Here is a 24,401-nt window from a genome sequence, read left to right on the forward strand (position 1 = left end):
CATCATCCATTCATGAAACTAGGCAAACACGCTATGCAAAGACTTTGTAGAAGTACATATCAAACGCTAAATCAGAACTCCAAGTTCCTTTCACCTCTAACGCAATCCTTTTCCTTTTGCTTCCCATTTCTTTTGGCTTTTTTGGCGAAAGGAACGAGACGAACAAGAATGCAAGAGAACAAGTAGAAGAAAACTCAGAGGACGAGACATTCAAGATCAAGATCTTAAACTATGCAGGTGTACAGGTGAGAAATGGTCATTAGCGTAAGCGGGCATAATAAGTGCCGAAGTAGGATCTTGCATGGCAGCACGTTTGTCTAAGTGGACCAGCATGTCCAAAGTGGTACGGCGACGCATCTTCCCGGATTGATGGGAAAATCACCTCCCAGCTAGAAGAGCCAGCTGTATCATCTCAACGCCGACTGAAGAAAGGTGCTTGGTTGGGCATTGAGAGGAGTGAGTCCGCCCGCTGAAATACGTCGCCCTCGAAAAATTTGTCGCTATACGCGCTAGCAGGGGTTGATGGCACGGTTGCCTGCGCGGCAGGACCAAGAGCAGCGCTCAAGGGGGTAGCGGGAAGGTGAACGGATTGCGGGGAGAGATTTGAGTTGACGTGCAACACGTTGGTACCGGACCCGGACGTTTGAAGTTGCGTATGCTGCGATTGCAGCGGCGGTCCGTATATGTTTCCAGGTCCGTTAGCAGGGGTCATGTCGGTAAGGTACGACCAGGGAGACGCTTCGATCAACCGACTAGCTTCCCTGCTGGCCCTCTGAACTGGGCGGAGGACAACAATGATATCAGAAGGCAACAAGTGCATGCTTCTGACCTCTTTCATATCAGTCACAAGATCAACGAATGACTGCATGAACGCTTTGCACAATTGCCAGAACTCGCGCTGGTTGCGCATCCCCCCGCCCGGCTCTTTGACCTTCATGTTGGAAAGACGCAGCCCGAGCGCCTCAGACACTTCAAGGCAGGCACGACAACGGCGAATGAGGTTGTTCCAGAGCATTTGAAGCCCTTCAGATTCTCGACTTTGCTCCGCTAATTCGAGACATCGCACGAACTGGCGGCGCGCTAGAGGCAGCGCTTGAAGGGCAGCGGTGTATGCAGCAGATAATTGGTAAAATATCTTCTCAAAAATGCGCTCCTCCTCAATCTCGTCCAAGCCTGTCAGTGGGTTAATTCGGGGTACTACTGAGGTCGGTATCGGGGGAAATGTTTCCCCTGAACGGGGTGTCGCAAGTGATGAAGGCACGGATGAGTTAATGAGGTTGGACCTGCTGCTTGACCGGCTCCGCGCTCCCAAGCTATACGGTGTCGATGCAAACCCGGGGGAGCTAACCGCCGACTGATAGTTCGCCGCTGCGGGTAAGGGCCCATTAGTGGTAATTCGAGGGTGTTGTATCGTGGTATCGCTCCTGTAGCGGCGCACTGACATGGGCCGATCACCGCGTGTCGGAGTCACGGTCGACCCACAGAATCGATCCGACGGGGCAGGCTCTTTGATGATTGCGATCACTGACGGCTTTCCTGCCGAAAGCCGCTTTTCAGATTGCAGCGGAACCCCCAAACTCATGCAGGCGTTGCGAAGCTCAATGATGCTCCCGTGGATCATGAGCATGAGCGAACGAACGTAGCGCGAATCGCCATTGGCCACAATCTTTTCAAGACTATTCCGCAGCTGTGTGCCCACGTGGCTATAAGCCACGATGCATGTCTCACATTCTCGCTTGACGGCTTCGTTCGTCATATATAGCATATCCTGATCGTTCTGTCGAGAATTCTCCGCGATCTCGAGGGCTTCATTGAGTCGATCAACGTGTGTGGAAGCATTGTAAAAGACGATTTCCAAACTATTCCGTCGGGAGTCATCACGTTTTATGACATTTATCACAGCTGATACGTGAGACTGAACTTGAAAAAGAGCAAATAGAATGCCTTTGGCACTCTCAATTACCGGGTCTCGGACTTCCCTCTCGCCCTTGTGTTCTGGCAAACTCGACATTCGATTCACAAACCCGTCTTTCAAGCGTCTGCGCTCCCGCGGGCTGCTTGGACTAGAGGAATTGCTGCCGCCTGCGTTGCCCACTGGTCGTGGCCTGAGAATAGAGCCATGACTGAGTCCACGCAAGTGACTGTTTCGATAAGGTCGCGTCTCATCAAGGGTTCCCAAGTCAGTGTTCTTTCGCGTAATCACCCCCATCCGCTTGTTGCGTGCGGCGAACGATGCTTGGATGATGCCTTCGCTGTTGCTTCGGTTGCGTTCGCTCACTCCATGGTACGGGCTTGCGCCGGGTCGTTGAAGGATACCACTGTGAAAGATCGGCCCTTGTCCGGAGGCTATACGGTAATGGGATTTGAGCGGAATCGGTGGCGGCCTCGCAAAGGACGGTGACTTGGGATCGGAGCCTTCACCTGTGCTAGGGATCACAGGGAACCGGCCGCTAAGCTTGCGTCTGACGGGCTTTGGAGTATCGAGAACACCCTCGCTTAAAAACTGTCAGCTAAAGTCTCCAGAAGTATTGTGAGAATCCGCTGTACCTTGACTCGCTTCCTCGGTCTTGCTCGTTAGTCTGTCTCGTTTTGAGGAATCGTTTCAGTTCTGCGGTAACGGCAACTTCCTTCTCATTGTCTGTCATGGCCGACGGGGCGATTTCGGTCTCCGAGGTCTCGAGAACACGTCGTAAGGGATACCGTAGTGGGTTGCCCGCAACCTTCAAGATCTGGAGTTTGTTCATTTCCGAGATCCCAATTGGCAGATCATCTAGTCGATTCTGCATGATCGAAAGCACACGAAGCGAAGACAGTCTCTTTATCTCTTCGGGAATGTGGCTGATTTTATTGCGACTGAGATCTAATATCTCGAGGAGCGGCAGTTTGTACACCTAAGATACCAGTTAGAACTTGGATAGTTTATGAAACAGATTCTCTGATGACACGTACTCCCCTGGGAAATTCCCGAAAATTGTTCGCTCTGATGTTCAAATATCGGAGGTGAGAGCACTCGGCGAAACGATAAGGAATGTGGAAGAGATGATTATTCGACAAAGACAACCTGAGAGCCATCAGTTTCTGAAAATGTGGTATCGATCATGGTTTCCAGGTAGCCTTCCGAAGTGAGAGCCTTTTATGCATAGCCGCACATACCTTTCGACTTCGTCTTTGATCGCATCCACAACGGCCTCGGGAATGCGAACGATGTTGGAGTGGCCCAAATCAATGGTCAATTTGGGCTTGACCACATTACTAACAGCCTCACTCCCTGCTAATGAGCGTTTTGTCTCCAGTATTCCATTCTCAACCGCACGGCGAGCTAGCTCAATGGTTTCCTCTTGAGTGAGAAACCGCGGTGCTGAGGAACGCTTGTTGTTATTGCTGCCATTTTCACCCTGATTCTCGTGGGGATGAGATAGTTCGTCATCGCTTTTTGTCGCTTCATCGTTGTTCGAAGAGGACGATGATGAGGGAATATTTTGCTCCGGAGTCCTTCGATTTCCGTCTTCCTCGTCGACATCACCACGATATGAGTGAGGCATCCTAATCGGATCTTCGGACCGAACCATTGTCGAGAGCATCTCGAATGACTGATTGAGTAGAGAAAAAGAGATTATAAACTCGACTCTTAAATGTCGTCTGCTACGTCAACTCGGGATCAATTGCTTGCAACCATGAATCAAACGGTCTGGAATAGCCGGAAATTTGGATGCGGGCAGAAACCCAGCATGGTCAAGGAAGCTGCTTCGAAACAAGAAGGAGATCGTAGAAACAATAATTGCCGGTCGTGCTGCAGCAGGTTTAATCGCGGAAATCAGCCTCGGCGTGAGACGAAGCCTAATTGTTTCGTGTGATTTCGAATCGACGAGTATTCGTAGACGAGGAAGCTAGGTAGCACAGAGAAGTCGAGAATCTGTTATTTCTGTTAGATAAGGGCCGACAGTTTGCCAAGTACAATCAGACCCTCTGAAGTGGCTCACAGGTGAGGGTTTCAGGTTGAGAAACAGCGTTGTGATCATGTCATGCCAACCGAGAACAGAAAGGTGAAACGCGGAGTAGGAGGCGCAACTGCCTGCAGGAGACGCCACCACAAGCCAGGTCAATTAGTCCTGGACATAAGACAAGCTATCAGAAGGAGAAGGCGACAAGTTTAAGAGTGATCAAGGATAAAATCGACAACCTTTTGTGCTGTGATGGTGGTGGGAACAGCCAGAGCTGAACAAGCGATAACTGAAAGACGTGGAGATTCTACGGCGCGATAAGTCGCGCTGTATGATTGGCTGAACAGCCTTGCCGTCACCACCTACCTTAGGTATTTCACCTAAATGCTGCGCTGCCATTTAAAGGCAAAACATATATAACATTATGTAGCAAAACAGGATCATTGTGGCTGAGTATATGGTATTGCCGATGTGTGAAAAATACATAAAGTGCGCGGTAAGGAGGACGATAAAAAGATAAGAGGTTGAAACAGAAGCGCAAAGAAATGGAACCGAATTCTAGTAATATACATGTGTTTAGGCAACAATTCCCCCAGTTCAGTTGTGAGCAGTATGAGGCTTCTGGTAATCTCTCCTTGGGATAATGTATTATACCGGCACTGGCACCTTTTCTTCCAGCTCTTCCACAGCATCATCGGCGGCGGCAATCTCCGGAGCACCAGTAAATGCTGCTGTTCTCTGGTCCAGCAATTGCGCTTCTGTCTTTGCCCATGCCTTCCAACGCTCGTACTCTTGGTTCTCCAGTTCCATGCCAACTTCCAGGAGAGAGGGCCCGAAGGTTGCTCCCGTTGCTTCCGCCTCCTCTGCAGCGACTCGCCGTTCAATATCTTCTTGTAGCCGTAGTCGGTAGAATTCACGACGGGCAATATCATAAGCAGCGCTCTTTGTCATATCGGGAACATTGTTTAAAAGCCAAAGCTGGCGTTGGACGACACTGTCGAAATGGAAGAAAAGTGGTCAGCATCCGTGCTTGACTGACCATTGGGGCGCATGCATCTCAAGCAATTGCGTTGCATGGAACATACCTTTCACCGTCCAATTTCTTCCCTGGTTGCTGGAGCCGGCTCCAGTCGTAATGTTCGGAATCCTTGCCGGTGCTTTCGACGAGGACACGGGGTCTAGCAAGTTCCCAAGGGTGATCACGGAAGAATTCCCGTCGCAGCTGATCTTCCTCGTACTTGATTTCTGTCGGCAAGAACATACGACTTGCCTTCTTCGGCTTGATTCGTTTCTCGTGGACCTCGAAGACGACCTGCGGCTTCGAGGCACCGGGAAGCGTCTTCACGCGCTGTCGGACGAGCTGATGCTGAGGTGGTTGGTTTCGCACAAGGACCTGAGCAGGTGGAATATCCGCCACTACATCAAGCCACTTCGGGGGAGCGCGAATCTTGCCGGCCGCATGCTGTTGCAATGCTGTTTGGCGAACCCGAAGTGCTGTGAAATTGTATTTGCCCATAGTGGCTGGAAGAGACGGCCTCGGTAGGCCCTTTCGAATGTGTACTTCGAATTTCTCGACGACTTCTGTCCAGTGTTGGAGAGATACCTTTAGACTCGAGGCCTCTTTTTTCCCCTGTTTTCCGCAACGCGACGTGCAATTCGGTCGTTCCAGGTCAGGTTCTGGTGCTCTGGAGTTATCGAGTGCGGGTGTAAAAAAGAGGGATCCTGAGCGGAGAGAGTAATGCGCGGCTCCGATTGGGCCGACCGACGGGCTCCGCCCAAGCGCAGAGAAAGTTGAGAAATGGAAGTTCTCAAGACCATCGACGCAGAAGGGCATAATAAATTATTCGCTCGCCGGGAGAGCTTCAATATCACCGCTTAATTACCAGCTGGAGACTAGTTGCATTTGTCTGACTAGCCCGCGCCTCATAGAGCTCATTGCTCTCCCCTACATCTCGCTGTTCTCCCTTCCACCTTTCTATCTCATCACTCTCTCTTGCTTGAAAAGCAAGCTGCTCTGCCCTGTTCAACCTGCTCGAGAAATTCCTCGGGACATGCATGGCTGATCCGATGCCACCATGTCTGCCGTCTCATGCCTCATCTTAATAGGTCCCAGAGCTCACCCGACGCGGGAATCCGTCCTTTGCAGGCGCCAGATACTTGCTCTTCCCGCAATTCCCGCTCGATGCCCGTCTCAGATACGCCCTCATCCAGCTACAATGCCTGTATCAAAAGGCTCGGATATCGCCGTATTCGTCCATCCGTTGCATCTATAGCCGACATTTTCGTCAGCTCCTTGGTCATGGCGAGTTTCTGTCGCGATCACTCTCCTCGCAACAGAGGGCTTTCTACAATGGCTGTCAAGACTTCAACCCATAATATGGCTCGTATGAAAGGAAAGAGCCTGATAACCATCAGGCGGCTCACTTCTGGGAAGCGCCCGGCCCCCTCGAACTCGCCGGTAGAGTGTTTCGGCTTTGACAGATTGCGGACGCAACGAACGTTCAACTCGGGTGTCCTGCAGAAGGTTAAGGATGATGACCAGGGGGAAAGCTATGGGACTCAGAAGAATGTGGCAGGTTTGAATCAACGGACTGAAGACCTCGAAGCACGTCGAAATCAAGGTCATAATAGCCAGTCAGCATTACTTCGCTCGGAGAGAAAGTCCTTCCTCGATGATAATGGTTCTTCGAAAGAGCCCCATCCTAGCGATTCGGACGAATCCGTTTCCAACGTGGGAGATCAGTTTGATGCACTGGAAAGCCCTGTTCATCTTACAGAGCCACTCTCTGAGAAGCAATCAAACGTCTCGAGCTGGGGGGCGCATCCTAAAAAGTTGGAATGTTTATTAAACAGAAAGAAAGCGTCCGAGCCAGATGCGGACTGTTCAGAGACCCCATCACCACCGCTCAAAGTCGGAAAAGACACCAACAGAGACGCCATTGAATTTCAAGCCGTTGAGAGATTCCTTGAAGCGGTCGAGGATCCTAAAAAAACAAATCAGTATATCTTCCGTCTCTACAGAGACCTTCCGTCGCCCGGTGTAGCGCACCTTTCGAGGCGCACCCGTGGTCTTCTTTTGCGTCGAATGTCCCAGCCTCCCAATCGTCGTTGGGCTGACGCACGCCGCTATCTAGCTATAGTGGAAGATATGATTGCTGCTAAGCTTCCATTGTCACCTGCTTTATGGACATCCGCTATTCACCTGGCAGGAAGGGCGATGGGCCATGTGAAGAAACAAGATCTTGTGCGATCGATCGGCATCTGGCAGCAGATGGAACACTTGGCGGGAATCGAGTCCGACCCGGTGGTTTTCACTATTCTGTTTGATATCGCCATCAAAGCGAGTCAGTTCACAGTGGCAGATAGGTTGCTTCAAGAAATGTCAAAGCGCGGCATTGAGTTCCGACGTGCCGGCAAGGTCTCGAAGATTTACTATTATGGAATGCTGCGCGACGTTAACGGTATTCATCGGGCATTCGATGAGTTTCTAGCAGCAGGGGAAATCGTGGATACGGCGGTCCTCAATTGTCTAATGACATCGTTCATTAGGGCTGGTAAGATCCGGATCGCGGAATCGCTATACCAACGGATGATGCAGGCGCAGGCGGCTGCACGACCAACTGGAGATACTGATTACAAGGGGGTGCCGACTCACCAACCGGCGCTTGCTTCCGAGTTGGTGTTGTACCGGAAAGCAGCCAAGGAGCTCAATCGTGCTTTTGAAATGGCAACTCGTATTAAACACACTTTGCCAGCACACCATCGCGCCCTACAAGAGTCCATCCCGATGAGCCCGGACACGCGAACATTCCATATCTTTCTTTCTTACCATGCACTCCACTCGGGTAACCTGCAGGCTTTCTCGAAGATTGTAGAGGATATGGAGAAGACGTTCGCAATTCCACCTCGCGGTATGATATATCTGTTACTTTTCGAAGGCTTTGCTCGCCATGGCCGAAAGAAGAAGGGTTGGACCGCGGATAAGTTACGGTTCGCTTGGCGATCATATGTTCGTGCCCTTTACGAGTCAAGGACAAGACTGAATGGCGACTTCTCCATTCATCGACCTGCCCTTACTTGGGAGAACCCATTGAAGACTGACTCCGCGACTGTACTGACAACTTTGGCGGATTCTTCTCAGCCCACGGTTGGTCTGTACACTCCACTACCATCAAGCACTGGCGAGATCAAGGCTGCTTCGAACGTCAGTGAACGGGCGGACGGAAACGATGTTCCTAGCACCAGTGAGATTAAGGATACCCCAGGAGAGAAGGAAGTCCAGGATAACAGCGATCGCATGGACGAAAAAGCAGACGAAATAAACGACGGTGAACATATTATAGAGCTCGACGATGGCGTCGATCTCGACGTCGACGACCTCTTTCTCGCCCCAACAGAAAGCGCGCCGAGCGACTCCGACCCTATGGAGCATGAACTTGGGCGCCGGATCGAGAACGGTGTATTCCTGGGCCGTCGAATGATTCTCTTGATCATTCGGGCATTTGGCACCTGCTGTGGGCCTGAAGAGGTGATGGACGTCTGGTTGTCACTGGAGCGCATCTGGCGGCCTCAAAAGCGAAAGGCGCTGGATGTCCTCGCCGTCAAGGAGGAGCTGAATAAGTATATTAAAGACCTTACTGGGCGCTGATGGCTGATGGCTGGCTGGTGGCAGCAGTGCTTTGAACTTGTATATTATCTATTTGTATATAAATACCCTTAGAGTAAAGTCGATTGTGACATATAGACAAACCATTACGTGCACGTCGATTTCGACACATGTAGGAGGTCAACGGACTAGCACTGGATTCTCGGCTCCCGCTGTCTCATGACGAGTATCAGACCATGTGAAGCTATATAATAATCACGTGATATCGCGTGTTCCCTCTTTCCGGCTTCTTCGCGTCGACGCGTGGATCGAGATAACTTGGCCGAACAATTGTTTTCTCATCACTGTCCACTCTGAGCGCACTATTGGTCTCAACGATGCAGAGATGCTTAACGGCGGATTGCAGCGCCGTAAAGTAGACTTGGATTTCTACTTGCACCGTGTCTTCCGCAAGCAATCATTTCGGTAAGTTACTGGAATGCTACTAACGAATAGGACTCAAGATAACACTGACATGCCACGCCTTGATACCAGTCCTCTTCAACGTGAAGTTGTAACAGCTGCGGTCGAGGGGCATGACGTTTTTTTGCAGGCGTCAACATCCTTTGGAAAGAGCTTGTGCTTTCAGCTGCCTGCTGTGCTCAGTCATGGAGGTTGGTCCACCCTCCACCAGTTTCCGAAATTGGCATTTCGATAAGGCATTTCCCTTGATTGCTTATTCTTTGCGTCACAGTGACAATTGTGGTGTGTCCCCTTCTCGCTTTGATGGTGAGTAGTTTTCGCCAGCCGTTCCAGCCTTTATCAACTTGTGCCGTCCATTAAAATGTGTCCTCCAATAGACAGATCAGGTGAATGCACTTCAGGCTCTGGGAGTAGCAGTATGCACCATCAACTCGACGACTCCTTTAGCTGAGAGACGGGTGATTATAGACGATCTTCTTTCCGGGCACCCGAGAACACGTCTCCTTTATGTGACGCCAGAATTATGCCAAACAGTGGCATTCAGGCGGACTCTTCAGACTATGCACTCACAGGGAGAGTTGATCCGCATAGCGATTGATGAAGCACATTGTATTAGCGAATGGGGCCACGACTTTCGTCCGGCGTACAAACAACTTTCTTGGTTCCGGCGTCACCTGAACGAGCCGCCGGTCCCAATAAGTGCTTTCACGGCCACAGCAACACCACGTGTGCGCGCAGATATCATAAACATCCTTGGATTAGAGCCTGCTCGGCTGAAGTTATTCAACACTCCCTCTGCTCGGCCGAATATCCACTATGAGATCAGATATCTCGAAGATTTTGCCGAAGACCCGCTTGAGATCGAGACTTTTCAGCTGAACGACCTCCACTCGTGGTTGAAATCCATCAAGACGCGACGAGAAGCTAGGCTAGATGCTAAGGACCCCGTAATTCCCCCGATTTTTGGCATTGTCTATGTGCCTTACCGCGTAATTGCTGAACAGCTGGCCACCGCTCTCACGAAAGTGTCCGATGGAAGCATTCGTGCAGTAGCTTATCACGCCGGCCTTTCCTCTGAAGACAGGAATCGCGTGCAGACTGAGTGGACCGCGTCAAGACCTTTGGCTGGAGGGGAAGGTCCCATTCCTTCATTCTATATCATCGTTGCGACTAATGCGTTCGGTATGGGCATTGACAACCCCCACGTTCGTTTTGTGGTCCACTGGACTCCTCCTCGCAGCTTTGAGGGTCTCGTTCAGGAATCTGGCCGCGCAGGACGAGATGGCCGCGCCGCCGCCTCTCTCATCTACTACAACACCCAAGAACGAGACCGGGTCCTCGACCGCCTGTACAAGGACGTCCAGAACGCCAAAATTCGAGCTGGTATTAAAGGTGACAACAGCAATGAAAACCCGGACTCATGTAGCAAAGCCATACATAGCTTGCAGAGCCACAGTGCCCGGCTGCAGAGCTTCAAACAGGTTATCCGATACTGCGAAACAGTGACCCAATGCAGACATGAGCTCATCAAGGACTTCTTCGGGGACCAGGAGCTCGAGATGATGGGCTCCCAGGTCGCAGGCCGCAACATCAAGATCGAGGGCACGATCACGTCGCCTTGTGACTTTGCCTGTGACGTTTGCAAATACGGAACGACCGAACTGAGAAAACGAAAAGCGAGCATGCCGCCTCCGAGTGACCCTTCAGTGTTCATGGACCGCAGTATTGTTCAGATTATCCAAGGAATGTTTCGTGATCTCCACTAGAGTGCCTGTTATTGGTGATCTCTGATACTTTAGATACATGCAAGGACCTGAACATGACTTGGATCTGCTCAAGAACGGACTGTATGGCTATGTGAGGACGGTATGGGTAAAGGTGTTCTTTGGCAGGTCTTTTGCTTTCTTTATTAAATACCAGAGTCTTAGAAGTTTTCTGCTATGAACTAATTAGTATGTTGCAGATCTCAAACCGAGGTCTGTGATTGAGCATAGATTGACAAAAACCTAGTGATAATCTACAAGTGCCGAAGGCCAACCACACTCAATTAATTGACTGCCAAAAGACATTATTGTAAGAAACGAGATGGGAACTTTGAAAGTTATTCTTCGACAACAGCTAGACACATAGAATAAAGAGTCTTTCCTTGCGAGCGTTCGACTCCACTGTCACTGCTCCGTTATGCCATGTGGATGTCCTTGGAAACCATCGCATAACATTTCTAAAGACCGGGAGGTGGTGGAACCTAATTGACAATGTTAGTACGAGATCTCCATCATTGAACCCAGCGGATGCTTACAGCACTGTAGCTGCCACCGCCAGGAGGCGGCGGAGGGGGAGAGCCAKAGCCAGGAGGTGGCGGGGGCGGAGCCTCACTAGCTGGAGGTGGCGGTGGAGGGGCAGGACTCTGGGACTGGGAAGACTGCTGTTGCTGCTGTTGTTGAGCCGCCTGTTGGTAGTACTGGTAGTATGCTACATAGTTCTGGTAGCCACCGTAGGCCGCATAGGGGTCAGATCCGTAATATTGCGCGTACTGTGCGCTATAGTCAGTAGGGCTTCCGGCACCAGCGGCACCCGATGTTCCTGATGCAGCCTGTGCAGGACTAGCCGTGGCAGAGGGCGAGTTGGAGTGTTGCTGGTTATGTTGGCTAGAGTAACCGCCGCCGTAACCACCTCCATAGTAACGATCACCGCCGCGTTGACCATACCCGCCATAGCTGTGCTGAGGCGGATTTTCCTTGAAACGCTGATATTGTTCCCTGACATTGGCTAGAAGATCCTCACAGAGTTCCTTAGCAGCCTGGACATCGTTTGGATCAGGGCCACTTTCATTCCGTCAGTCAATCGAGTCCAATCAGAACGGAGATTGAGATTGTACTCACGCTACATGCAAAAACATGGGCTCATCACTTTCCCTGCCGGTGCTTGGTTCCAAGAAACCGGAGCCACGACCCTTGATCTGCACCTTGCAACGAGTCTTCTGTTGAATGTGCTTCACATATGCACCTCCCTGTCCAACAACTTGGGCTCGGAGATTGAATCCAGGGATCGGTTCCAGATCAACCGGAATCCGTTCCTCAGGCCATTTACGCTGTACGCAATTAGCGCCTTCTCAGAAGTGAACAAGTAAATGAGTCCATACACGGCCGTATTCATCACGCTCAACTGGATCCGGCTCACGCCGACGGAATCGTCGCTCGTCAACGAGATTCGGTAGCTCCTTCTGCATCAGTTCGTCGATCAAGGCCACGGCCTTTTCGAGGCCTTCTTTGGACGTGCTCGTTACGTGGAGGTACAGCGGTGGATTCTACACAAATCTCATTAGCAACAGTACAATCTTTTGGGAGATGAGAGGGGTTGAGGGGTGGGGTGGGGTTGTGGATTATGAAGGAAGGATCAACCACATACCGCGGCGGTGGCCATGCTCTTGTCGGGATAATAGCTTCCTCGGGTAGTGACATCTTGATAATAAGACTTGATGAGCTTCCTTCTTGATCAAAAGTTTCATAATAATATAAATGTGGAATGAAGGCGTACCGGCGCCAGTCTGGTCTTTAATCTAAATGTCACGCAGCGGAGGTCAGCAGATGAAAATGAGGGTAAGTGAGATGCTATGGATGGTTTGATTTGGGTAAGCTTCAGCCACGGCCACGAAAAAAAATGAACAGCAATGAAAGGGAGAGCAAGATGCCTGGCTGCAGCGGTAGCCGGCTTGCACAACAGTGCCTGGAATATCAGCAGACGCAAACAGGAATAATTACCATCTTTTGGGTAGAACCCTTGGTCAATGTATAGCGGTTGCGCAGGTCATTGATTTCAATATCTTTGATGTAGTCGCCGTCAGCGACGTAGATTTCAGGATTCAACTTCTTCGAGTCCGCGGCGGAGGGCGAAGACGCGTTCGGTGCGGGACTGGCGGTCTAGAAAGCATACATTGGACCAAGTAAGCAACAGTCGCATCATGAGCACAGGACCATCTCGATTTCTCACCGAGCGTATGGGAGGGACATCGACGTGCTGGATTCCTTTCTTCGCTTGCAACTGTGCGTTGATCTTGGCCGCTGCTGCAGCTGTTCAAATTTCCCCGACTTGTCAGCTTCTGCGGCAAAAGAATGAGCTTTGAAGCCTGCTTGCTGGTCATACCTGCTGCTGCTGCAGGATCTACAGAGCCTGATTTCCTCGAGTCATCGGCGCCAGGGCTGTAAGGTTCACGACTGAGAGGACTGCGAGTGCGCGTGGATTCTGGCTGTCGCGAAGAAGGAGACCGAGAGCGACGGTCAAATCGTGAAGCTCGTCGCGGCTCAGGCTCCGTCTGATCGAAGCGAGAGCGTTTGGCACGGCGTTCATCGTCAGCCATGATAGGCGATAGATACGAAGGAAGAAGAAGTATTTGCTGTCACTGGACAGGCGCAATCCCAGAAGATGGTCCAGAACAAGCCTAAGAGGAGGACCTTAGAAGTCCAAAAGCAACAAAATGGTTCGGTGGAGTTAGAAGATCAGCCCAATGGACGCTAGTGTAACAACCAGCAGAGCCGGAACACTTTTTTCTCTTCAGTACGGAGTATGGGAAATTGACCAATCACAGCAGAGATGTAGTCAAGGAGCATGTAGAGAGAGGTTGATGACCGTTGGCTGAGGTTTCAACAGCCCACAAACCTAGGTCAGTGTTATGAGCATTTGAGCCGACTAGGTTATTCTTCAGTTATCCTTGCGGACAAAGACACGAATAGAAAGTTGGCGATGTGCAGCAGCTTCAGGTCATGTGATGAATCGCATACACCTCAGGTTCCCACTAGTCTGAAGAAGGCCTAGCGGTATTGTAGCCCTGGTAAGTGACATACACAGGCCTGAGTCAGCCCCCGACGTCGGAAGGCCGCGAGTATAAAATGCGATTTATGACTACTGACACTTGACTCCCTCTCGTCCTAAAAAAAGACTCCATTGAGTCGGATCAGCCTCTCTTGTTTTGCCTGCTTTTGTCGCAGGTCAAGTCGGGAGATAATGTCTTTCCGACGCCCTCTGATGCTGTCGTCGGCAGCATCAGCGCCCTTTCTAGCGGTGTCTTCCAAAACCTCCCGAGTGGCAGCCAATCTTCCCCGATTCACCACATCCAGAGCATCGTCTAGCTCGACCTCGGCATTGGCCTACAAGGCCTTGCATCGTCGCTCCCCTCTCCCCCTGCCTGTGTCCGATACCTCCCCGCAATGGGACGCCCCCACGGCCGTCTCGTCGATTTTGTATGAGACCCCCGTCGCACCGACCAATCCTCCAAAGCGTCACATCCTGAACTGCCTGGTGCAGAATGAGCCCGGTGTGCTGTCCCGCGTGTCCGGAATCCTGGCTGCCCGGGGCTTCAACATCGACAGCTTGGTCGTCTGCAACACCGAGGTTGAGGATCTGTCTCGCATGACCATCGTGCTGCAGGGCCAGGACGGTGTCGTCGAGCAGGCGCGCAGACAGCTGGACGACCTCGTCCCCGTCTGGGCTGTCCTCGATTACACTGACTCGGCCCTGGTGCAGCGCGAGCTTCTGCTCGCCAAGGTCAGCATCCTGGGCCCCGAGTTCTTCGAGGAGCTGCTCCAGCACCACCGCGAGATCACCACGCCCGGTGACGCCCTGGAAGGGCAGAAGGACAACAAGGCTAGCAATGCGCAGAGCAAGAAAGTCGAGTTTCATCCTCGCCATCTGCCTCCCAGTCAGGCACTGAGACACAAGCATGAGCATCTTGATGCCATCACCCGCTTGACTCACCAGTTTGGCGGCAAGGTTTTGGACATCAGCACCAACAACTGCATTGTTGAAGTGTAAGCTTTATAMGTCTGGTCCTTCATAATTCGCGATCTAGCATCGGCTAACGTTTCGACAGCTCCGCCAAGCCTTCTCGTATTGACTCGTTCCTGAAGCTTGTCAGCCCCTTCGGTATTCTCGAGTCCACGCGGACTGGTCTCATGGCCCTTCCTCGTTCTCCTCTTTCTTCTGAACCCAGCGAGGAGCTTGAGAAAGAGGCTGCCGATGTTGTCGATGCTAGCACCCTTCCTCCTGGTTAATTACCATGCCCAATACGAAATCGTCCGCTGTGAAAAGCAAATTTCTTAGTTGTAACTCGAAGCCTGGTGAAATCGACCGTGTTCCTTGGTAACAATTTGTAATTGATATGTCTTTTATCTGGGAATATCAAGTTGATTGGCTCATTCTGAGATCACTGTCCGGGTTCATGCTTGTTACTTGTATATCCTAGCGCTTTCTTCCTTGAATTTGATTCATTCCGCTAGTCGCGTGTTTTAATTCCTATTGAATGCGGTCTCAATCCAAGCATGCTAGCAGATATGACTAGGTAGTGAGGAAAAGCATACTGTAGAATCGGGCTCATCTATACGTGATCTCAGATCGCCCTGCGGTAGAATTCATACCCAAACGCCTAATTTATACCCTAAGAGCGCCAAGAAAGTCCCTAACCCCCAAAACACGTACTCCGTATTAGATTTTCACATTGGCCCGAATTCCCTTGCTGTGATAGTCAATTGTGGTTGTATAGTGGCCTACCCGAACGCCAACCGTGGCCATTGCAAAAAGTTCAAGTGAACCTCCCAGAGCTCGTTTCAGAGCATCGTAGCCGATACCATCCGGATTCATTTCGACAGGCATCCGGGGCGTCTTCGAGACCCCCGGGAGCACCTGGAAAGGAACGGAGTAGTTAATACTTCCGACCTCTTCGTGTCCCAAGTAGTAAGCGTTGGCTTGCACAGACATGATGTCTATCAGCGTCTTCGGGAGAGGCGAAAATAGGGTGAACTCGGCAGTGGATGACCAAAGGTGCAGCTAAGAGCACACGTAGATTAGTCCCTGTTCAAAAAGAAACCTGGTCCGAGAACAATGAGCTCTATGCCAAAAAACACATTGCCAACTGGTGGCATGCTAGAACGAATTCGAGACTCATGAGGGGAAAACGGCTCCTATCAAGGCAGGTAGTACCGTTGCTTCTTGAATGAACCTGGTGTCCCCATTGTCACCGTTGGGTGCCTTGGGTGACCCGGGAATGGACATCATGGGGAGTTGGAACTCAAAGCCCAACTTTGATAATGCTCGCCCGAATTTAGGTAATGCCGGGATAGTTCCCTCATGACCCTGCACCGTCACGGTAATGTTGGACCCTAGACGTTGGTCAGAACCTTGACGATGACGTGAACGATTCTAAGATAGGTTTTTATGTATCTTACCTGAGACACATTTTGATAGAAATTCTCGACCAGCTTCTACACCATCCTGACCTCCTTTGGACGGCTCCCACATGATATCGACCCGAACTGTAGCATCTGCCTTCGGAGCCAACGCGATGTCTAGGGCCGTGATATTGGCGACTTTAGTCCCATTGTACAACATCATAAAGTCGACGTAAGGTACTGCTGCTGAGTATTCCGTTGGATTGGTGACATTCACTCTCGTTTCGACCAGCATGGAAGAATCGGTTGTAGGCCCAACTTCGAGAGACTTCAACCGTGGCATCAATTCATCAAAAGAGCCAGAGAAAGGAGCTACACAGGTCAGCGATCTATTCTTTTCGGAAGTTGACCTTGCCAATGTACTCACGCTTGATTTGAACAGCTCCCTCGGCCGGTATGCCTCTGAGGGCAAACTGGCCAAGCTTCGTTACAACTTCCGCATCGACCGCTGCAACGACACGTAGGTCAACCGGCTTCCCTTCAAAAATCAGAGATTGGAGGATTTCGGTCAAGACATCTTCATCAGTAACCCTTAGCGGTGCATCTTTCATCGCAAAGTTTACGAGCAACGCCTGGGAACCGTCTGTGTCTTTGACATAACTTGCATTGGCGGGCTGCCACTTTGGAAGATTCATGACCCCAAGCTCTTTGCCATGGTAGAAGACATCAGCATTGGCACGAACATGTGGGATGTCTACGTGCAAGTTGATCTGCTCCGGCAGTGCAACTAGCACCTTGACCAGGGCCGATATTCTTGGTTGAGATTCATCTGAGTCTGGCTCAGCCAACGGATCTGGAAGACTGAGATGCACGTCTGACATCGTGTAGTTCTTGACCAAGTTGTCCAGTGCATGTCCTGTGAAGKGCATTGGTACTGTGACACCCTTCAAGATGTCTGCAAGCCAAGGTGGAGCTCCAAGGGACGGGTTATCTGCTCCACGGATGTAAAGCGTAGTTGGGCGGCCGTTCATATAGCTCTTGACGAGAAAATCAAGTGGTGAGTCTTCCCTTCCGGGACAAGCTCTTGTCAATTCGTCGGAGAGACTTTGCATAGTACCAACTACATTCATGACAGCACTGGCAGCAGGTTCGATCTGAAATTCCTTTGTGACCGCATCTGCTACCAAGATGTTCGGGTCCCCCGGCGAGCAATTCGGTACGAGCAGCTCAAAGCCGAGCGAGGGTATCGTCAGGGATAAAGGAGAATCAATCGATGCAGTAAGCGACACATCAAACGCCAATGCGCCACTTCCGCCAGGGGTATCCAGGTCATAGACATTCAGCTTCGAGATTTTGACCTCAGGCAAAGCAGGGAAGTCTTTATCTATAGACAGTGTCAGCGATTGAGGAACATTCTGCCAAGATGAACAACAGCAGCGGGTAGACGGAACTAACCTTTGAATGTTATAGAGTCAGTCACTATTTGCTCACCCAAGCTCAGTAAACCAGATTTGAGATGAACAATGGCCTTTCCATTGACCCTGAGCTGACCAAGTCTCCCTGCAATCCAATCGTCCGCTACTGCACGAATACCCACAAGGTCGCCGGCGATCAAATCTGCCAGAAAATCAATGTTGTTTGTATGACCGTTCTGAACATTCACTTTGATGGAGGGTAGAGAGGCTGTGCCGGCGAGAATATTTCCATAGTCTGGAAGGTAGACATGTACCTCCGACTGACCCGTTTCGACTTCCCTACTAATCCATGTGACCAACCGGCCTAGAGTCCGGACTGATCGCTTCTGAACACGGTCTGCATCCAAGACGAATTTCCCTTGAATTCTGGTTCGCACACCATCCTCGGTGGTCGAATTAATGGAGATATCCGTAGGTTTGAATACTGCAGCTTCTTTTGCATATTCCTTCACGACCGCTGGTGCCACAAAAGCGAATACAAGGATGGACACGACAGCCATCAGTGTGAGGAACGCGCAGAGAAATTGCCATCTTATCCTGCCACCCAAACGCTTGGAATACTTGTGCAAACTGGAGGTCTCAGACGCTGACGATGAGGCTGATGCTCTCCGAGGCGCGGTGCCATACGCAACAATATCGCCGTCATCCCGACGGACTAAGAGAGGCGTAGACTCTGATGCCAACTCGAATGGTCGAAGCGGTCGATCTGCGTGAGAGGATGAGCTATCCGTAGACGGTCCCTCGTTGAGCAGTGGTCTGCGTTCTTCCTCAGCCATAATGGCTAGGAGTGGGGAAGGCAGCCGAATGTGGAGCGATAGAACGGATAATTATCCAGAGTTGTGGAGATAGAACAAAGAATAGATCTATACGAGTACTATAGAAGGATGTAATTATATAACAATAACGAGATCAAAGATGAGGAGAACAAGAATAGGTTGATGGATAGATAGGTAAGATACCCATACTTGGAGAAGACTAGATGATGATCAACGACGTAAGTAGGTGACACCGCCAACGGCCCAATAATAAAGTGCTGATAGGAGTGTCTCCAGTTGTGGAGGAGCTCAACTAACCAGTCCAATAGCTTGGCCAACTATCAACTATCAGCTATTATTTAATAATAATAATTGGTATGAGTCGATCCGATAATTGAATACACTAAACTGCTTTTAACTTCGACTGAATCATTTCCAGGTAAGTAGACTATGTAATTGTTTGGATAATCTCTCTGAGTCATTCCTTTACTGAGTTGTATATCACCACATCTATAGGGTCGTCAATTCTCTCAATTCCATATTTCAAACTCATCTACCATGGCTTGCGGTTTAAAACTCGCCGCCGCCCGATACGGCGCATTGAACGGGCAACACTTGCGTCAACGAGTCTCCCTCAATGCCTTGCGACGATATTCGTCCCAGACTACCCCTCCTACCTCTCCTTTCGCGCCTCGCCATTTCCTCTCCATTGCCGATCTGACCCCTACCGAGTTCGCTACCCTCGTCCGCAATGCCTCTTCGTACAAACGCTCGATCAAATCGGGCTCCCTGCCTCAGAATCTCCTTGGAGCCCTGACCGGGAAGACCGTGGCCATGATATTCAGTAAACGGAGTACTCGAACTAGGATTTCGACCGAGGGTGCCGTGGTGCAGATGGGAGGACACCCGATGTTTCTGGGAAAGGATGACATTCAATTGGGTGTTAATGAGTCCCTTTACGACACGGCGGTGGTGGTCTCTTCGATGGTTTCTTGCATTGTGGCTCGCGTCGGCAAGCATGCCGAAGTTGCCGACCTCGCGAAGCACTCGACCGTCCCTGTGATTAACGCTCTCTGTGACTCATTCCACCCGCTGCAAGCCGTTGCCGATTTTCAGACCATGCACGAAACTTTCACACCCAAGGCTCATCATCTCTCCAGCCTGGGTCTGGAGGGCTTGAAGATCGCCTGGATCGGCGATGCGAATAACGTTTTGTTTGATATGGCCATTGCGGCAGCCAAGATGGGCATTGACCTGGCTGTTGCCACGCCCAAGGGCTACGAGATTCCTGCCCACATGCTGGAGATCATCCAGAAGGCCGGAGAAGGCGTGGCCAGCCCCGGAAAGCTCATCCAGACTACTGTTCCTGAGGAGGCTGTCAAGGACGCAGATGTTCTGGTCACAGACACATGGGTATCCATGGGACAGGAAGCCGAATCGATCAAGCGGCTCAGGGACTTTGAAGGCTTCCAGATCACAGCCGATCTGGCCAAACGTGGTGGTGCCAAGGAAGGGTGGAAATTTATGCACTGCTTGCCCCGTCACCCGGAGGAGGTGCACGATGAAGTCTTCTACAGCCAGCGGTCCCTAGTCTTCCCTGAGGCCGAGAACCGGCTGTGGGCTGCAATTTCTGCTATCGAGGCATTCGTTGTGAACAAGGGGAAAATCGTATGAAAATCGACTATATTCTGTAGAAAAAGCAAGCCGAAATCAAATTAGCAAAATGAATACCGTTCCGCCAGCTAGTCTTCTGTGTATAGTACTATATTTGTTATTATGTTCTACGTACTATGTTGACACCGAATTGCTGTATCATCGGGTGGATAGTAACTATATAGTGGAGATGTGGAGATTTACCCCAGGTTGTGCTTCATCATATGGTATTTCCACGAGCATGTCACGAGGTCATACGAAATACTGTCAAAACACAATAAATATCGATTCGCCAGGTCCACGCTCTGCAATGATGCACTACCCGATCCTAGACCAAAGAGTCACTCAACAAGAGGTACCTTAAGCTCTGTCTATCCAAGAGCCCACTTTCACATGCCGACAGCCAACAGCTCGGGCGGAGAAGGGAGAGTCAGCGAATCCTTGCCGCACCTCCTCTTCTACGGAGTACATCATCCCATCTTATTACCCCAAGCTTGCAAGCTACTAAGAGCTCTTTAAGCGGATCATTCCTCTCCCCTCCTAGCCCAGAGCCGCTCCATCAAGCTCTCAGCAGAACATCGGAATGGATGTACGAGTCTCTCCTTCCATCTGTATTCCTTCTATCTACTCACTCAGCTCTACAGGGTTCTGCATCCCAAAGCGGGAGCGGATTTCGATCCCGCCGCTCATATCCCTCACTAAATCATGTTTCGCTCGCACCATTGACAAATCGGTTCCCCATCGACGACGAGACAGAACCACAGGACTATTTCTCACCACGAGATGAGCGACCTGCCGACACACCAACCCGGACATCCTATCTCTCAAGCTTTTCCGTTCCAGGGACCCCGGGCGTCCTCTCGTATTCCCGCAGCGGATCCCGAGTCCGTCTGCACTCCCGAAGCAAGAGCTCAAGTCGTATCCACCGCAGCGACAGCAGCCTGCAGAGCCAGGACGACGCACAACCCCTGCACCATCACCAACCACATGGATCCAACAAGAAGCACGCACCCTCGTCGCGGCATCAGCCGTCCGAGTCAGCCGGACGCCGCGATGCAGAATGGATGCTTCGGGCCGGGATCGCGCTCGCTTCGTCTACGCGAGAGGAAAAAGGCCAGAGCTGGCTTGTGAAACGCGAGAGCTCGACGAGCCTCGTCTCGGAAATGAATCACGATAGCCCGGTTTTGGCCCGCCGGTCGAGATCCGGGAGGTCTACGCCGGCCGCGCATTCGAGATGGGGATCCCGTGCGGCAAGTCGAAGGAACAGCAGACCCGATCTGGCTATGACGAGCCTCGATGTGCTCTCCACTAAATCAGGATCGAATGCTCATTTCTCGGCCGGTCCCGACGAGGAGACACGCCATTTCGTCCCTGACTTTGTAGATGAGCGTATCCGCGCGGAGATGGCATCCATCCAGCAATTCGAGGTCGGGTATGCATCGGCCTCGGACGAGGAGTCCGACTCGGAGGACGAGATCGACGAGCAGGAACTGCAGCGTTTGACTCGGGAGAGGGGATTCGGCCTGGGCAGCTGGATCGATCGGATGGTCGAGTGGACACTATTCGGTGTCGAAGATCTACCTCTTTCTGCAAATGCTCAGTCCGTCCAGCCAGCAAAGCATCCCGACGTATCTCCAGAGGAGAACAATGTCCTCGATGATCACTCTGCGGCAGAATTGACCGATGACAATGCTAGCGTGTCGGCTGACGAATCTATAGGTTCGACTGTGGTAGAGAAGCCAGGGGAGAATGGAGGCTGGGAGGATGCAGGGTGGCTCCTCCGTGTCATGAAGCGTGCACTGTCATGAGCCTTACAGAACGCAGTTTCTCCATTGTTCAATTTTTGTCATGCATTGCTCCATTTTTCGACTCAACCATCACTCATATTTCTCGAGGATATGACTACCAAAGTTCGCTTTAAGATCATCTGGAGCTCCCTCCTTTACTTTAACATTCACCTAACTCATGATCAACCAAGATTCTGCTGATTCATTTTGAAACCATGACTAATATTACAATCTATCCACGGTCATATCCCTTCTATTCCGTCTCACCCTCTAGATCTAGTATTTAGGTTGCTTTTGTGTGTAAGAGGCCAATATGCATACCCACATGTAGGTGGACCAGGACAAGTCTCTGATGCCTCTGAAGTTCCACAGTGTTGCGCGGCGACAATCATTCTGCTGGGCTAAAAGGTTTGTCTAGACACAAATTCCCAATCGACGCATTGTGAATGCGACTTGTTTCATCGAAAACCGAGCATGCTAGTCACGCACGGATTGAGAGCATCTGTATCTTTTACTTGACACATGGCCCATCTGGCACATAATTCAGAATATGATCGAAGCCACCGTTATTGAAGATGACACCAAGTTTCAGCCACCAGTATGATCGAGAAGAGCGGGAAAAAGAATGGGCCAAAGGGTATACAAGACAGGTAGCGGACATAGGGGAAATGATTGCCGTCAAATGGCACAAAACTCAGGGATAATCTTCAGAAGTCGGCCGTAGCAGAATAAAAACAGAAATGAAAAAGGAAAAGTGAGTAGAAGGAATGGAGAAATAGAGGAAAAGAGGCTAGTGATGGTCCATGTGGGCGGTGGTATGATGTAGCTTGACAGGCAAGAAGACGCGATAACAGAAGTATTTCCCGTAGCCTTGTGCTCTCTCTAGGTAACGATAAAAAAAGACGACGAGCCTGGTTTCCGGAAGTATGACACAATAAATAAAGCGCAGTGTCCCTTTGCAAACTGTAAATGTCAGGAGATCCTCAACTCTCTAATTCATGCAATAGTATCGTGATCGTATCATATGTAGGCGTGCACGGTCGAGGAATCGGACAGTAGCTATCGAAAATGACGAGTAAAGCCGCAACGCTGCCGCAAGGGTGCATTTAACGAGCGAGACTCGAGAAGTGCTTCTCTACCAGGGTCCAACTTTGACGGGAGTTCCCAAGCCATAAGTGCCGGAAAGTAACTGCTCCCGGACCGAGACATGGTCCCCACCAGTCGAACTTCCATAGCTTTGGGAGTCTGGGCCGTGCATCCAACCCAAGCTGTTACCAAGCTCGTTAACGGCAGCCTGAAGTCGACCGCCAGCATTTTGGTTATGCTTCGCCAGTTTCTGATCCCATCCACCATACTGTAGCTGAATTCCGCCACCACGCTTCGCCGCCTCTCGGATTACCAGAATCCATGCCTTGCAAATTTCATCATACGCAGAGTCCCGCTCTATGTTGTTCTGTGGTGAGTGCCATCGTGGCAATGCGTGAATGATATCTGTTGCCCCGTCCAGATAACTCAGAGACACGGACGCCTGCGTTTCATGTGGCGGCAAGAAATGCGGTGTGAAATCACTCAGAGCATCCAGCAGATTCCCCAGCGGCTGTCGGACACGGTTGTAGGCATAGTCGGACTCAGGATTGCCACCTAATGGGAATGAGTTTTGTAAAGTCGATTGGTAATTGCGGAGAACCTGGAGAGCAGAGGAAACACTCGGGCGTGGAGACGTATGAATGACTTCGTCAGCCAAAGCCGGGTGACGCTCGCACATTGACCGTAGTATCCCCCTCAAGGCATCTGTGTCGAGGGTTTCCAGCAGTCGTGGGAGGGAGAGTGGTCTGCCAGAGACGTTGGGCCGGGACCTTTTGAAGGAGCGAGGAGCCGGAAGAGATCGAGGAGTGAAGGCGGGCGAGTTGGTGGGAGAAGCTGACATCCGTCCATCGTGATCATTGCCATCATCATCGGCTTTCCGTTTACGGTTGCTGGGTGTATGAGTAGGGGTAGACACTGGAAAAAGTCGTGAGCTCCAAATCTCGATCTCCTAAACCTCAAAAGTCACTTACTTGGATGTGGAGAGGAGAGACGAGAATACTCGTAGAAGTGTGGAGGCACAGGTGGTGTAGCCACCAAGCTGTTCATGATGGATCACAAACAGTTGATGGCGAAGAAGTACCGATATCTCTCTGTGGCAGAGGGAAACGAGGATTTCGAGCACAGGAAAGCAGGAGGGCGGGAAGGAGGTATAGATCAAGGGAAAGACAAGATTCCAAACAAAAGAAGAAGATGGAGGATTAGAGAAAGGAAAGAGAGCGAGCGAGAGAGAGGATGTAAGGACGAGTTGAGTTGAGGTGAGGTGAGTGGTGGGGAAGGGCGAAAGAAAGAAAAGCGGTGGACTTGCAGGCGGTTGCGGGAGGCAACGCAGGCCGACTGCGCAGGTTTTTGGTCCATGACACCATCCATGATCATTACAAGTGAAGTTTCAGGGGACGAGATTTCATTTCTACAATTATGTGTGATTAATAGAAGCTTGAACAAGGTTTCAAAATCATAGAAACGTCTGTCGTCCAT

General features: G+C 50.9%; 8 protein-coding genes across 8 annotated transcripts; 3 read left to right on the forward strand and 5 right to left on the reverse strand.

Annotated features, from left to right (window-relative positions):
* Positions 1-412: 412 nt before the first annotated feature.
* On the reverse strand, positions 413-3,581 carry Asppvi_000868 (putative cell morphogenesis protein Sog2; the record flags this gene model as incomplete). The annotated part of the gene is made up of 4 exons (XM_043297173.1): positions 413-2,495; positions 2,548-2,891; positions 2,950-3,061; positions 3,154-3,581. The coding sequence occupies 4 exons, from the start codon at positions 3,579-3,581 to the stop codon at positions 413-415; spliced, it is 2,967 nt and encodes a 988-aa protein (XP_043153108.1).
* A 1,008-nt stretch (positions 3,582-4,589) lies between these two features.
* On the reverse strand, positions 4,590-5,457 carry rsm25 (mitochondrial 37S ribosomal protein mS23; the record flags this gene model as incomplete). Its single annotated transcript, XM_043297174.1, has 2 exons — positions 4,590-4,935; positions 5,027-5,457. 2 exons carry the CDS (start codon positions 5,455-5,457, stop codon positions 4,590-4,592), a joined length of 777 nt encoding a protein of 258 aa, XP_043153109.1.
* Positions 5,458-6,123: 666 nt separating this feature from the next.
* On the forward strand, positions 6,124-8,589 carry Asppvi_000870 (pentatricopeptide repeat protein; the record flags this gene model as incomplete). Its single annotated transcript, XM_043297175.1, has 1 exon — positions 6,124-8,589. One exon carries the CDS (start codon positions 6,124-6,126, stop codon positions 8,587-8,589), a length of 2,466 nt encoding a protein of 821 aa, XP_043153110.1.
* Positions 8,590-11,230: 2,641 nt separating this feature from the next.
* On the reverse strand, positions 11,231-13,366 carry Asppvi_000871 (KH domain-containing protein; the record flags this gene model as incomplete). Its single annotated transcript, XM_043297176.1, has 9 exons — positions 11,231-11,254; positions 11,309-11,834; positions 11,892-12,100; positions 12,152-12,316; positions 12,418-12,470; positions 12,547-12,568; positions 12,771-12,929; positions 13,000-13,079; positions 13,153-13,366. 9 exons carry the CDS (start codon positions 13,364-13,366, stop codon positions 11,231-11,233), a joined length of 1,452 nt encoding a protein of 483 aa, XP_043153111.1.
* Positions 13,367-14,010: 644 nt separating this feature from the next.
* Positions 14,011-15,056, forward strand: Asppvi_000872 (acetolactate synthase regulatory subunit; the record flags this gene model as incomplete). The annotated part of the gene is made up of 2 exons (XM_043297177.1): positions 14,011-14,813; positions 14,876-15,056. 2 exons carry the CDS (start codon positions 14,011-14,013, stop codon positions 15,054-15,056), a joined length of 984 nt encoding a protein of 327 aa, XP_043153112.1.
* A 430-nt stretch (positions 15,057-15,486) lies between these two features.
* Positions 15,487-18,420, reverse strand: Asppvi_000873 (uncharacterized protein; the record flags this gene model as incomplete). Its single annotated transcript, XM_043297178.1, has 5 exons — positions 15,487-15,828; positions 15,982-16,160; positions 16,227-16,541; positions 16,597-17,553; positions 17,625-18,420. The coding sequence occupies 5 exons, from the start codon at positions 18,418-18,420 to the stop codon at positions 15,487-15,489; spliced, it is 2,589 nt and encodes an 862-aa protein (XP_043153113.1).
* Positions 18,421-18,957: 537 nt separating this feature from the next.
* Positions 18,958-21,860, forward strand: Asppvi_000874 (uncharacterized protein; the record flags this gene model as incomplete). The annotated part of the gene is made up of 2 exons (XM_043297179.1): positions 18,958-20,067; positions 20,697-21,860. 2 exons carry the CDS (start codon positions 18,958-18,960, stop codon positions 21,858-21,860), a joined length of 2,274 nt encoding a protein of 757 aa, XP_043153114.1.
* Positions 21,861-22,974: 1,114 nt separating this feature from the next.
* Positions 22,975-23,972, reverse strand: Asppvi_000875 (cut8/STS1 family protein; the record flags this gene model as incomplete). Its single annotated transcript, XM_043297180.1, has 2 exons — positions 22,975-23,840; positions 23,897-23,972. The coding sequence occupies 2 exons, from the start codon at positions 23,970-23,972 to the stop codon at positions 22,975-22,977; spliced, it is 942 nt and encodes a 313-aa protein (XP_043153115.1).
* Between the last annotated feature and the right edge of the window lie 429 nt (positions 23,973-24,401).

This window comes from Aspergillus pseudoviridinutans, assembly GCF_018340605.1.
Source record: "Aspergillus pseudoviridinutans IFM 55266 DNA, scaffold_1, whole genome shotgun sequence".
In the NCBI taxonomy this organism is placed as follows: Eukaryota; Fungi; Ascomycota; class Eurotiomycetes; order Eurotiales; family Aspergillaceae; genus Aspergillus; species Aspergillus pseudoviridinutans.